The sequence below is a fragment of the Carassius auratus genome, chromosome 41 (assembly GCF_003368295.1).
Source record: "Carassius auratus strain Wakin chromosome 41, ASM336829v1, whole genome shotgun sequence".
Lineage (NCBI taxonomy): Eukaryota > Metazoa > Chordata > Actinopteri > Cypriniformes > Cyprinidae > Carassius > Carassius auratus.
Window position 1 is genome coordinate 4,056,503 of NC_039283.1, and position 15,295 is coordinate 4,071,797.

General features: G+C 36.7%; 1 protein-coding gene across 2 annotated transcripts in view; it reads right to left on the reverse strand.

Moving 5' to 3' along the window:
* LOC113059827 (platelet endothelial aggregation receptor 1-like) overlaps positions 1-15,295 on the reverse strand; it is a 28,419-nt gene that overhangs the window by 8,059 nt on the left and 5,065 nt on the right. For both annotated transcript variants that reach the window (XM_026228448.1, XM_026228449.1), the window contains 8 exons: positions 5,982-6,092; positions 5,133-5,237; positions 4,527-4,627; positions 4,314-4,406; positions 1,284-1,408; positions 934-1,055; positions 234-342; positions 12-148 (listed from right to left, as the gene is read on the reverse strand). In XM_026228448.1, coding sequence (XP_026084233.1) covers positions 12-148; positions 234-342; positions 934-1,055; positions 1,284-1,408; positions 4,314-4,406; positions 4,527-4,627; positions 5,133-5,237; positions 5,982-6,088 — 899 coding nt within the window. In that variant the 5' untranslated portion in view covers positions 6,089-6,092. The remainder of the gene's footprint in view (positions 1-11; positions 149-233; positions 343-933; positions 1,056-1,283; positions 1,409-4,313; positions 4,407-4,526; positions 4,628-5,132; positions 5,238-5,981; positions 6,093-15,295) is intronic.

Here is a 15,295-nt window from a genome sequence, read left to right on the forward strand (position 1 = left end):
ATGATGCAGACCTTTCTCCAGTGTAACCTGCATCACACTGACATTGGCCTTTTTCTGGATCACAGTGGCCTCCATTATGACACAAACATTCTTTAGCACAGTTTGGACCAAACCGGCCCGGTGGACACCTCTCAGTGCACACTGCACCCTGAAACGAGAGAGGGGATCAAAATGGACTTTTAACAAAGAATAAAAAAAAAAAAAAAAACACAACTAGTACACAGATTTCTCACCATCCAGCCAGGTGGACACACACACACCCCTCTCCCCTGGCAGATGCCTCCATTCTGACACGGGCAGCGTACAGGACATCGGCTCGGCCTCATGCACGGCTCCTCGCACCTGAGCAACAGAGACATGTTCCACCATATACAGTAGTGAGGTGCACAGTGAAAATCGGATTCAACATTCAATTCAAACCTGGACAAACAATGATAATGTTTTAGGACTATGAAAATGTAACACTGGAAAACATTATTGAGTAAAATGATTAAGGAAGATTTCAGATACACACGTTCTTGGTCACTAAACAAAATAGTAGATTTGTTATAGTAACAGTGTTGTTATTGTTAACCAAAAAACACTTTCAGTAACTGGAATAAACTTGAAAAATATCTAAATGTAAAAAACTACATACATTTACGATGAAGCGCTAAATGGAGATCTGGAAAACTGAATTCAAACTAAACAGAAATCGAACAAATGAAAAACTAATAAAATGGAATAAGTACATAATACTTAAATGAGAATTACATTAAAATACATGTCAAAAATCTGATAAATACTATAATGGCACATAAATAATATTTAAAAAATCTTTAAAATACGAATAAGGTGAGGTATGTAAAAATATACAGAGGCATATGTGACAAAAGTAAATTTATCATTTGAATTCCTTCGATAATATACAGAGAGCAGTAAGAAACCACTCACAGAGTTCCAGTAAATCCATTTCTGCACACACATTCTCCAGTGGTTTTATTGCAGAATCCCCCTGTTCCACACCGGCACTGCTCCAGACAGCCCTGACCGAATGACTTTGCAGGACAGGGGTTCTGACAGGAAGAAAATATGCTTAAAAAAAATTATTTTGAATATACAGTAATCTGTAATATATCTGAACTAAAGCTTTTTTTAATATAATCTCCCAAATCACACAGTAATGTGAAGTTTTGAATGTATACTTCATCTAGACATATTATATTTTATTTGAATAAAAGCATGTCATTTACATGCTACCACATCAATCTCAAATAAGAGGCTGCTGGTGGTTGTGGCTGTACCTGGCAGTGTTCACCAGTGTATCCAGCTGGGCATTGACAGTTTCCTTTAATAACATCACACTGTCCCCCGTTCTGGCACTCACAGCGCTGCCTGCAGCCTGGACCCCAATGCTGGGCATTACATGCTAAACACAAACACAAATTTAGCTAAATCAGAGAAATCAAACAACACACATATAAAGTCTGTTCAGATGCATTTACATGAAGCTTTTCTTTGGATTACACTGGTTTTCATAATGTCTTAAGTTGGCCTGACTGTGTTTGGTCATTTGAGTAAATCAGCGCTAAGGGATTTCTTCAGAGTTTCTCTTGAGCATCCCTGGCATTTAGAGCATAACAAATTGACAGCGTGATTGACCAGAGAATTTGTACGGAGCTCAACAGAAGGGATGAGTTTCAAATGGGAAATTTTACAGATGGGAGTTTGGCCGGACCTCAGAGAGAGCTCAGGCCAGCGCTCACACAGGGATTGGATTTCGGTCATGACACAACCTAAACTGATGACACATACTCTTTAGGGGTTAAGAAAAGGAATCCATCACAGAAACACACACTCGTGCAGAGCATGTCAAGGAACTCAAAAAGATCCTTAATCAGTGAGGTTCTGAGCTCATTTGGCTCCTACGATACTAGTTAACTTCTGCATTCCAATTGTTTCTTTCTGTTTTTATAAGAGAACACATAAAGTATAAAAATTATATGTATAAATTTTTTTTTTTTTTTACTACCATTAAAATGATTGGGGTCATAAAATTTACAATATAAAATATCTGTTTTCTGTTTTAATATATTTTAAAATTGTATTAATTCCTGTGCTGGCAAAGATGAATTTTCAGCAGCCATTACTCCAGTTTTAAGTGTCACATGATCCTTCAGAAATCATTGTAAGCATACAATACACAACAACAATGTACCACAAACTGGAATGTGTTTTCATTTTCGTGTTTCAGAAACATTCTGCCTACAGCTGATAATTTTGTCAAAACAATCCCCCACTGATCTGCTAAAAAGACTAAAATCGCTGTATTATGTATGCCAGGCCAGTAGTTGGCGATATCAGTATGAAAAGAAACACTACGCGACTGCTCACATACTGAACCTATAGAATTAACGGGCAAAACACAAGCGAATGACGACACTGTTTTCTGAAATTTTTGTTTTAGTTTTTATATATTCTGCAGACTGTTTGCAAAAGTTTTATTCCACAATATCTTCTACTTCAGGACAGAGACTTAGTGTCCTGGGGTCTGACGCACTGATTCCAGCACCCCGCGTTCACATGTCAGGCTTTAAGAAACTGGAGCTCACCAGCTGAGCTCACATAGTTCTAAAAGCAAATTCATACCACTTTAAACAGACAAGAGAAAGCCTCAGAACTTGATTGATTTTCAACTCAAGGCTGCTTCCATGAACTACATTACAAGTTCAATTTTCTTTTCCCAAGCACCTCTGACCTAAAGTCCATCAGGATAAATCAGCATCATCTGAAATGACAAACTTGTGATGGAATATTATAAACAGTGAATATGAAGCAGATAATTTTCACTCTCTTTCTCCATGCGAGTCAAATGTTTATATTGTCTGAAGATGAAAGCGAATCAAATATAAGTAGTTTTAGCAAACAGCACGTTTCCAGCAGATATTGAATGTTTTTTTTAAACGTGGGAAAATTCTTCTCTAGTCCCTAAGAGAAAAGCTGTTGTTAGGTTAAAGGTCTAGTCTAAAAAGGCAATTTCCCAGAAGCCCATCCTTAAATAGTTAGCCATGAATCTCTTTTAAATGCAAAAAGCAGAGCATTATGGACATTCAACTCAAAATGCTGTTTTTGCTTTGTGCAGCATGCCCTGTACCTTTTAGTTTATTCTGTTTTGTATAATTACTTTATAATAGTGATCTTATTTGTATAATTTTAAACAGACAAGAGGTTGTATAGCAGTTTGATAGAGCTTGGCCATCGGTCTTTCAGGACAGAGTGGGAGAAATGTGTATTTAAAACCTCAAACCTCTCTAATTTCCCACAAACCTCCCGACACACAGGCCTTCAGGAAGTGTCAAGCCTCCTCCTGCCAATGCGTGCTAATAATGGGGTTTCACAGTCCAACCAAACAAAAAGCAGGACAAATTAGAGAGAAGGGTCTTCTACCTAGAGCTAGAGCCTTGAGTATCCAACACATTTATGTAAACTCCGCTTAGGAGCCTGTAAGGCATTGTACTCTTCTAAAACCACAGTTTTTCAAATCATATTAGTATTTCAGACCAGGATCCTACAGTAAACACTGGACGGTCATGTATTAGACAGTCAATGTATCTCCACAGAGCTGCAGAAGGTCATGAGTTGTTTAGTAATTTAGTTTCATTAAAAGCTTTTTATTTATTTATTTATTTATTTTTGTCTATTTAAAGTTTGAGTATTATAGAGTATTATATGAAAAATGCTGCATTGGCAACTAACTGAAATTAGTTTACATTCAAATACTTAAAGTACAAAAATGTGTATGTGGAGAAATGTGCAAAATCAGAGAAAAATGGAGATGCTTTAGAAACCTTGAGCCAACTCTATTTTTATTTTGATAATCCATGCACATACTAAAAGAAAGAAAAGGAAAAGATTTAAGGAGAGAACAGATTCAGAGAGAGGAGAGGGGGAAAAGAAAACAAGAGGGAAAAGAAAAGGGAGAAAATGGGGCCCAATAAAAACATGCACAGATGATAACACATGAAGCGAGAACACTCACTAGTGAAATGTCTCTTCTTATGAAACTGTGTGCAGTTTCAGGTATTGGATCATTTTCTAAGTTTACTTCATACAATCGACATAACTCTTCCTCTGTCCACCATCTTGGATTCATTTTTAACATAGCTTGTTACAAAGCATTATGCAATTAAAATTTAGCATAAAACACTTATCTTCAAAGAAAGCAAGAAGTTCCCAGTTTTTTAAAACAGCTCATGTCAACTTTTGCACTTATAATGCTTTTAAATGCTGCACTTTTTGGTCGTTTTGGAGAGAAAGTGTGGCGCTTTACTCACAGCTGGAACAGTCTTCTCCACGCCAGCCGTTCTCACATTGGCAGCGATCAGGTGCTACACAGCGGCCATGGACACACTCCTTAGTGCAACGTGCTACACACACACACACACACACATAGAGCAGGAAGGGAAAAATAAAAACACAGGGAGATGAAAAATACAAAAACAAACCATTCAAAACCATTAGAGGTCAAATGTCAATTTAATACTCACGAACACACTTATTTCTGCTCTCATAAAAGCCACGACAGCACTGATACCTCCTACGATAGTCCATTTTCACCACCTGCCTATAAAGTGTTTTATAGGTGATCCTGAAGAGTGAATGAGAGAAAAAAGAAAGAGTTTAATAACCTTCATTTTAAACATGCAAGTTCACCACACAGTAGTCATTATTTCATTATCACGAATCAGTTGACTTCTGATTCAATAGCTATCTTGGAAAAACATCTGCCACCTTTTTTTTTCTTATAGACCAATATAATATTTAGAAATGTATTCTGTAAAATTCTGTACCCTTCCCATCCGCCTTATTTCAGATTCAACTTAAAAAGGCCTTTGGGAACCGCCGTAAGACCGGCAGGGAGAGTGAGTTTCTATGCCAATTTTATAATAAAGAGAGCGTGTGTGAACGCCAGCATCACAATTGGATTCAAAGCAGTTTTAAGACTCTACTGCCAAACCAAACAATCCCTCCAATGACCGAAAACCTCTGCAGCTCAGTAGGATGAAAGAATTCTTGCTGCATTTAGTCTAAGTCAGCTCAGAGGAATTGTGAGCAAATGCTTGAGTGTATGTGTGTTTGTCAGCGTATGTCACCTGTGCCGGGTGCATTTGTTAGCGCTCCAGGGTTCAACGCAGGTCTCTACATGCTTCACTTGGTCGAAGGGTTGAGCATATGATTCCTTCACTGAAGTGGTGAAACTAGAAAAGAACAAAGATTTTGTCATGTTCACCAGTCACTTGTTGAAATGTCCCCGTTTTGCTCAAGGGTATTACAGAGCTGCCCAGTTTTTAGTGCTAAAACAGAGAAGAGAATTCACTTTTTTTTCAAGCAAAGGGTTCCCTCTGAAATTTATAATGGGTTTTTGGAATGACAGTTTTGAATTTATGTGTAAAATAAGGTCTGTGGTTAAGATTACTTGAAAAGGATCTCACATATTTCCCCCCCCTACATACAAAATGTAGAATTGCTTACTTAAAAAAATATTTTAATTTTGAGGTTTAATGATTCACAAATACATTTTAAAAGCTGTAAAAATGTCCATCCATCCACATTCAAACATTGTGTCCTATAGGTTCACAGACATTTTATAATATAATATAATATAATATAATATAATATAATATAATATAATATAATATAATATAATATAATATAATATAATATAATTAAAACTTTATAAAGTATATTTTCTGAAACAGGTCTTGTTATGTTTTGCAATTTTACTACTTGGATAAAATCTTGTTTTAACAACTATATTGAGATCCTTTAGACTGAGTTTTACATTTTTACATTTTGTCAGGATTTTTTGTTTTGCTGTTGTTTGACTTGTAGACATTGACCTACAACAGGAGTTTTGGTTGCCAGTATGCATTGGAGCAGGTCATCTCTATTTGGCACTGGCTTTCTGTGCTCTATAGTATATTGAAGCAGATGAGTCTTACCTTTCCCATAAGCTGCAAACATTTGGATCTCGGGGGTCCAAAGACAATGACAGTTCACATACACAGCTCAGGACAAACAGGACCACACAGATCTCCGCCGTCTTCATCCTGCTGTAAAGAGAAAAACAGTCAACTAACTTATAAAACACTAAAATGTTGCTTCTCAGGACTGTTGATGTGACACTGCAAGACCAATGCAAAACTCTCCTTCCATTTTAAAGCATATTGAAGCCATCTGGTTTTATTTATGAGGATCCTTTAGGCACTCCGTAGGAAAAGGACAGACAAGTCTCTCATGGTGAGGATTTCGGAAACTAACAGTAACTTTATGACCACATGCTTTCACACACACATACTTGTGTGTATCTTTTTATGAGAGACTTGTTAAATAAACTAGTTCATAAGAGTCATTTGTGCACAAATCAGACATCATGGCACCGTTTTTATTTCTTTGCTGCTTGCAGGAAAACTAATTTTGGCACCAATGTCAACTAGATTCTAAATTTCACTTGCAAATGTTTTGTTTTTTGCAATGTTGTCCATCTGAGCCTGGAGTTACTTCCATGTAAGATCCAAGTGAGTCTGATCGCTCTTGCTTAACTGTTGCAGGGCTGCAGGGCTTTAAAAGGTGCATGAGCTGATATTAATGAGCCGAACAGATGCGGTGCCTGCACTCGACTGCTTTCATGTGGACAAATTATGTGGAGGACACATTGCACGACACAAACAAGAAGGGGAGAGAGGGTGCAGGATTTTTTTTAATCAACATTTTGTTTGCATCTAATACCAAGGATTAGTCCCACATTGAAAATGAGTACCATACTGCAGGTTATTATTACGGGTAACGGGACCCAGTGTGAGTGCTCTGATCACCCAAACCAAAGACATTCTGTCATTTAAAAGGCCCCACAATGCTGCTCCTGGGTGACGATAAGAGCAGAATGGAAAATGAATGAAAACACATGTAGTCGTCTCTTTCTGGCTGGGTCAGTAGTGTGCAGTCCTCATGCTCGGGAAGAGTCCAAAATCAATTCACAGGATTATCATTCACACAAGATTTAAGCTTGTCGTGCAGTTGGATACTGTGACTGAACTTCCATGGTTTTAACTGTTTTATTTGATATAACAATAATTTAAAATCTAGGCAACTGGGAAAACTGTGTGTGCATTGATATCTTATTATTGTACAACAAAGCATGAGACGTGAAACCGGAAAATTTGCTCTTATGAACTGGTTTTATTTAATGAGCCAGTGAAAAAGATTCACAAAACGGCCTCAAAATTGCCTGTGAATTAGTGGTTTGAATCAGATTCAGTAAGTGAATCGTTCAGAGCCATCACAGATTTCACAACTGAATTTTGCTAACATTTGTCTGTTACATCCAATTTGACATGAACGGTAATTGTTTCTGGGTCTATACCTTAGGTTTGAGACTTCTTAAATAGACACAAAAAATAGACTCATCAGTCTACGTATTCATGGTTGAATTTAGGAACAGCATGGCTAGTGCTCTTACTATTTCTTCCTTTCTGTATTTTTCAACTAAAAAAGTAATATGTCTCTTGAATGTTTCATTGTAGGAGCTAATGGCTCTTTCGTGTGGAGCTTTGCTTTGGCCATAGTGCTGCATCTCCTGCTGTTTTTGAACATCCTTCAGTGTGCACTGTGGTTATAAGAAACTGTGTCAAGTTAAAAATAGTCCAAATTTGAGAAAAGCCTCTCAGGATATCTTAATTCTGATCTTTTTAGCATCTCTATTTAGTGATTAAATGTTTCCGATTGAGGTCAGGTGGGCATGAAACTAGTTTAACGGTACCTTATTGCAAACCTTCGGAAGGACACAAAAAAAAAAGTTTACAAAAATGAACATGCAGTCACAGTTTCTTGTAAGTCTATTTCAGCTTTGATTAGAATGAATTACATTTGGATTACATACTCTTATACACAGAGGTACATGGCATTGATTAGATTCCTTATTTCCTTTCCCATCCCTCTCCACTACTGCTTGAGGCTTCATGCTACTTTAAGGAGAAAATATTAGTCATTATTTGGAACAGAGGAGCACTAAGAAAATAAGGAGAAAAGAAAAAAGAGCCATCAAAAAAGCGAGGCTCAATAAAAGAGAGAGGGAAACAAAAAAGGAGATGGGGGGTGGGGAGAGAAAGGTTGCATAATAGCTCTGGACCCTATGGACCCACATGCATAAATAGTCTCTAATATAACATCTCGTAATAATCATTCCAGTTCTCCTCCAATTCCACAGACCGCTGACAAATGTAGCAAAGAGCAGATATTTTGGCAGGATCCAACTAACACGCGGTCATTCAAGCAAAGAAGCACATGTACTGAGACTGCCAAACCTGCTATTAAGTATACTGGGGAAATGCTGGAAAATGAGAAAAATAAGCTCTTAAACAGACAACGTGTCTTTCTAAATCCACTGTTATAGAAATCCACTTCAACAAAGAATCAGAAAAGAACTTCTACGCCCCTCCAGAAAGCATCCAAAACTGACATCAGAACTGGGAAGATGCAGGACTGAACACAAATTCATGCCATTTGGAAAATGAGCGAAATACAGCTGGAAAGCCAGTGCATTTGGCCCTTCCAACAAAGAAAAAAAAAAGATAGTGGCAACACAACAGTAACCAGATCTTTGGGAACACGGCCAGCTGAAGCTTATCTGTGAGTGAGGTCATACCACGTGCCTGCTCTTCAAAGTGTGTGTTCATACACACAATTTATTGTTGCAGTTTATTTGAGATTGCAATTTTTACATTTAATTAGATTTAATTAATTGGAATAGTTCGTTGTACACAAGCAGAACAGTTTATTGCTCTCCGAAGTACTTGATAAGTACTCTAACACTTAAAAAATTGCAAATCGGAAATTGCTAGTAAATTTCACAAACAGTTACAAAGAAACTGCAAGTAACATGTTGAAATAGTATTTTCTTATAAAACATACTCCGATAATCTTTATTTACAAAAAAACTAAATAAAATAAATAATGACCAGGTCTATAATGACCAGTAAACTTATACTTTAAAACTTATCACCAAGTAATATAATAGTCAAACCAATATATATATATATTTTTATTTGGTAATGCATAACAAGTAAGATATTACACAAACAGCCTGTCATTATCAAAAAATAAACGCTGGCAACTGGATAAAAAGTGACAGTGACAAACACGGCATTTTCCATAAATTTTAACAGTTTTCAACATTTTGTGCCAAACACACACACATACACAAAACACTTCCATTGAAAACGATTGAAAAATGCATTAATAATAATAATAAATTATTGATTGCTGTTCAAGCTAGTACACATTAATTCAAAGCCAGAAGGAGAAAGAGTTCATGACCGCAGTAACCACTCAAACCAAAGTCAAACTCCGTTCCAATCACATTCATCCTCAGTGAAAACAAGCTCATAAAAACATCTCAGCAGTCTGAGAGTGAGTGAAGGGTTGCTGCAGTCTATTATAACAATGGTACTGCCGCTGACCCACTCCTGTTCTGGCAGTATGGATGTATGTTATTTGCCACACTGATGTTTATCTTGCCAGAAAGAGACAGAAAGATGAGGAAAAGGAATAATGCAGATCTGACTGTCATCTGACCAAAACCCCAGTCCTGGCTCAGACAACCTTAACTCCAGTTAAACCAGTAACTCTAAGTTACAGTAAACTGGCATAAAAGCCCCATAATATAAAACATCTGGGGCTGAATTTCAAAGCACACTCTCAGCCTCCGCACCACACAGTGTTTAGTTGGCTGTGGTGTGTGTCTGTGTGTCTTTAAGTGTGGGTGTGGGGGGTAGTGGACCCCTCATCAATAAACCAGGGGTTAGTGAGTCAGTGCAATATTGTACCCCATTCTTTTTTCCATATTTACTGCTACACTAATTTCAAAGGCTGTGGTGATGTCTATTTCTATGGTAAACTCTTGGGTTGGGCAAACCCCGACTCACTATGAGTATTTTGTGCTGCAGATACATACTGTAAAATCAAATGTTTATGTCTCTTCTAGAGAAATAAATCTCAGGCCAAATGCTTCATGATTTGAGCTGGCTGTTTTATGCAGTTTGCTGCAATTTTTTTATGTAGATTACCTACCTCATAAAAAAAAAACATTACAGCCACACAGGAAGAACAGAGTTTGGTGGGATTGTGGGAAGGCGTCATAGGGACAGAGTCTAAACTGCCAGAATATTCACTTACGGACCATGCAAGCCATAATTACACTGGAAAATACTGGCATCGCATTGCAGTTGAAATGTGACTTTGCAAAGACAACTCATTTAGATTTTTAGGTTAAAAATATTGTTGTCATTTTAAAATGAAACGTTTTTTAAATTAATTTAGTAACTAATTATAGATATAATTTTATAATTTTTAAATGTGACTATAAAAAATAATTATCATTATTTTATATACAAACTCATTATATATAATTTTATTATTATTATATATTATTACAATTAATTCTATTTATATTTCAAATATCTTAATTGATTATCATAACCTTTAGACCAATTGATGATTTAATCTGAACTCATAGTTTATTGTTATTAAGACATCCCTTGCATTGAAAATCGGTCTGTATATAATTCATAGCATTATATCGTGTAATTCAGATTTATTTATTTGCCTGGGATACTGTTATTGGATTTATCTGTCATTATTCAATTATTCACCTAATTGTCAAAATACATACATTTTAATGGAATATTTGATTTAGTACTTTACATTAATGATGTTCTTTAAAAATAATAATAATGATAATTAAAAATACACACTGTTCATTTTCTCCTAATCTTTCTTTATAGTGAGAGAAGCATCTTCACCTATGATGAATAGTAGTAGCTGGAATGTTGAACTCTGACCTTTGAGTCATTAAACATTGTTCAGTTTTCACAGCCAATAATTTCTCCCCAAAGTTTGTCTTTCTGCCTCAAGCTCTCTGTTTTTGAATTGCTGTTAGGATATGCCACAAACACAGCACAGTTAGTTCCCTATCTGCAAACAGCACAGTTTTTACTTTTAACAGAAAACACAGAGCTTCGAGGGGAATGGCTGGTCACAGCACAGATGGATTTGTAATACTGTTCTTCGCAGTATGAGGAACAGAGGACTCAAACCCAAACACTCTCAGCAGATGAAGTGACATGTTGGTTGCTGTCTGCCAACCCTAAGCTTAAACTCCCCTTTACCAGCTTTCACATGCTGTCGCCCAAGTAATTGTGATGGAAACCATATAAAGAACTGCTTGAGAAAGAAAAGCTGAATGACTAAACATGCTTCCTAAAATAACCATCAAGTGCTTTTGTATTTTTGTATTACATTTAAAGACCTTTCTGTTTCTAATGCTTTTATTATATTTAAGTGTGTGTGTGTTTGTGTGTGTGTCTCAAGTATACATATACGTGGGTTTTCGATCAGCTGTTTAGAATCAGAACTTGCGATGCTAGGCTCGTGAGTGAATCACTCTTTTGATTGGTCAAATGAGTCAGTTTGATTCATTCAGACATTTCACTCATGCACTGAAACATCTGCAGCAGTTTCTCACATCAAAAGAGTAACAGGCCATTTTATAAGACATAAAACAAAAGAACAATCAATGAGATATTTCAATCAATGAGTCAATTTAATCATTTACATCCAAAACAGTATCAAAAAAGAGTGTCAAAATATGGTGACAATTTTTAGATGGGGATTTGTAAGATAGTACTGATGAAAGGCTAGAAGATGGTCCTTGACAAAAAAAAAGTTATTTAAGTTATTTACAGCATTAAGATATTTACGGCATTGTTTCTTTAAAATGTTCTGAAATCGTGTTTTTTAGGAAAGCTCCTGTCCTACAGTATTTGCATAGAAAAGCACAAATATCTTCCTTTTGTGCTTCAAAGAAGAAATTCAAACAGGTTTATAAAGACACGGGGGGGGAGGGGGGTTGATAAAAAATTCAACATTAGTTCAACTAACAGTTAAAAAGTTTCCGATCTAGCAGTAGGATCCTGTTAGAGTGACAGTGTCTGGCCTCACTGGGTTTGGCTAGTGAACAGAAGCTTATGTCATGCTCTGCTCTGCAGCCAGTCTGCAGCTCCTCTAAAAAGAGAAAAACAGGATACGTGGGGGCCCTTCCTCCTTTACCGCTCTCTCTTAACACCCGCCATCTCTCTGGGGTCAGACACCCCTCTTCCACACACCGCAGAGACCGACCTGACTGCTCCGCATACATCAAAGAGACTAAATCCAGATATCCATCAGCAACCACACACCTGCGTCCACGTCATGTATCTCAGAGGCAAACTTGGTGGGTTTGTGTTTTTTGGGGATTTTTAGTCATACTCTAAACTAAACTACAGTCGCACAAACGCTATGATAAGGTTGCTTTTATCACAACAGTTGTGATGTGGTCATGCTTATGTATGTTTTGAAGAGTCAGAAAAGACAACAGTCGCCTAAAAACAGAAAAAGTTTCTCATCGGGGTGTGTTTTGCGAATAAAGGTGTTTTAAAGCAACGTGGTAAGTGCAACCAAATATGGACAGATGAGGCTTTATTTTTGGCTTTGTCTGTTGTGATATTTCAGCAGGAGTGTTTTAAGTGGTGTTAAGTTTTCTGCCATTTAAAGGCATGGAGCCGAGAGCTCCTGAGGCCTTGTGGGGGACCTCACAGTTTGACAGCTGGTTCCTGCTAAACATTGTAGACCATATAACCACAGATTGCACGACTGTGGCTTCACTGGGCCTAAGACACGTGGTGGCCAAAAAAACAAACAAACACATTTCTATACAGACACAGGTTTATACATATATGTATATGCTCAACCATGCAAAATCAAATTGTATTCACATAAAAAAACACACACACTTAACGTTCACAAACCCTCAGAGGCAGGGAAGTTAAAGAGATGGGCACTTTTTGGAGGTTTGAGCTTTTTAAAAAGACATGACCGAGCACCACCATAATTACATGGGCCACAATTTCTACGGTCCAGGACTTGTAGAGGCAAAAACCAAAGCAGAAAAAACAAGCTTTGCATTAAACTCAGTGTCTTTTTATTTCAAATTCAATTTTAATGTACATTTTATGTATGCTAGTGGATCTGTCGTAGAGTCAGTTGGTTGTTCTTGGAGATAGCGGGTTAACTCCGTGTCAGCGCGCGCTCTGATCGGTAAAGGGGCAGAGATTTCAGACCTCCGTTTATTAAGGAGATGTGTCACAAAACTCATCATCCGCGCCACAGTTTTTTGAGCAAATTTCAAAGCCGCACCCGTCTGTTCTAGAAAGGATGCAGCAAAGATATTTAATGCTAATGTATGAGGCATAGGCCTACGCTGAGTTTCATTTACAATGAGATGCGCTCCAGTTCACAGTGCAGTGCAAGTGAACACGGCGCGCTAGTGCTTCCATGTCACGGTTATCATTGTCTGCTATATTTGCTTTTTATTTATTAAAATACATGCAATTGGTTGATGAAACATTTATTAAAATTAAGATAAAATTTGTACAAAACGAAATTCGTTTTTAAGAAAGGTTTTCTACAAAGCAAAATTTAATGAAGTGGTAAATATGTCTGACGATTTACAAAACTTCATTAAGTGGTAAAAACCATGTTTCCCGATATATTGCGGATCTTATGATCCTATCTAAAAAATGAAAATAATTTTTGATAAAAAATGTTTGTAAAAAATATTTTAATGACACGGTTTTGCCGGTTATAGAGTTCTAATGACGGTGTTCAACTATAACCGCCGGTCTCACGGTTATATACTAACCGTCACACCCCTAACCGCAGCATGACTATTTACATCCTCATATAACCGGAAATGTTTCCTAGCTTACCTCTTCCTCCTACTCCCTTCTTCCTCTACTCCTCCTCTTCCTCTCTGCTTCACAAATGTCAAGACAAACGCACTCAAGTATATCTGCACACTGAGTGAGACATTTAACCCGTTCCTGCTGCAGAATCAATGTATGAACTGAACTCATCATTACTCGACATTATTTTCAATAGATGGTCTTGGGAGGAAATATTTAAACAAAAGAGTAGGTTTTCACAGTACAGTACACAGTATTCATTATCTTTAATTATATTTTATCCCAGTCTAGCTTTCTAATAAACCTGTCATTCACTATGAATATTGTTGGTTCTGTGACAATTTTTGTATTTTCATCTACACTGTAAAAGGTGGTGACTTGCAATTGTCTACCTGATTTAACCCTTAACAGTTAGGTTTGCTGGTATAAATTAATTTATATACTTTGGTTCAGTGATGTACAATAATATTTTTGACTACATTAAACCAGTTCATTTACATGTCAGCATTTTTATTTTACCTTTTTTCAAATGTATTTTGAGACACTTTGGATAAAAGTGTCTGCTAAATGGATACATGTAAACATTATCTTTTCATATATAAACCCTCACCTCAAATTGATGCAACATTAAGTGCAACATACTAAAAAGGGTTTACTTATTATTTCTTTATCAACTGTCCTTAATAAAAAAAACATGTATTCAAATAAGTTATACATTTTAGCATTGAGATATGTAAGCAATTTTAAATCTAAACAAATTCAGTGCATGAGAAACTCATATAATTAGGACAGTCTGAGATTTTAAGTTCTGTAAACTGCTTTTGTTTAATATAGGCTTTGAGAGAAATTACAAAGATGTTTTTCACTTTTTGTTTCTTCCCAAAGGGACAGATGAGGTTTACCCTCTAAATTTCAATGACATGTCCAAACATGACATAATGACCGTTCCTTCAACATGATTTATCTTTCTTGTTTTCCAGTTCACAAAGCATAAACAAGCATAGACACTGTTCTTCCATTACATGGTTAAAAGAAAAACTGGATACTCTTAAAATCTAGGCTCTTATAATCTTTTGCTTATTGAACTTGGGACAGTGACCCATGTTAGATAATTGCTCTCTCAGATTTCTGTGGCAATGATTGTTGCCGGAGACTGATAGGAAGAAGACTGAGTTTAATTTTAGCTCCAGCTGTGCTGGAATGTCAATCACAATTTCATGAATAATTGGCCAGTAGCTTAGACTACAGGACAAATATGTGCTGCGTTTCCTCTGTCATTTCAGCAAAGTACAGTATACACTATGTCATCCATATAGAGGAAATGCTGAACAAATGTATATGTGTGTAAAGAAACAGCCAGGTCAATCGTCACAAGCCCACATAAGCGCACTTGACCTCCACGTGCACATATGCATGCCTACATATGTACACAGCTCTCTTAAAATGGGGGTATCTAGTTTGAAGCCCCCCTCCCCTGC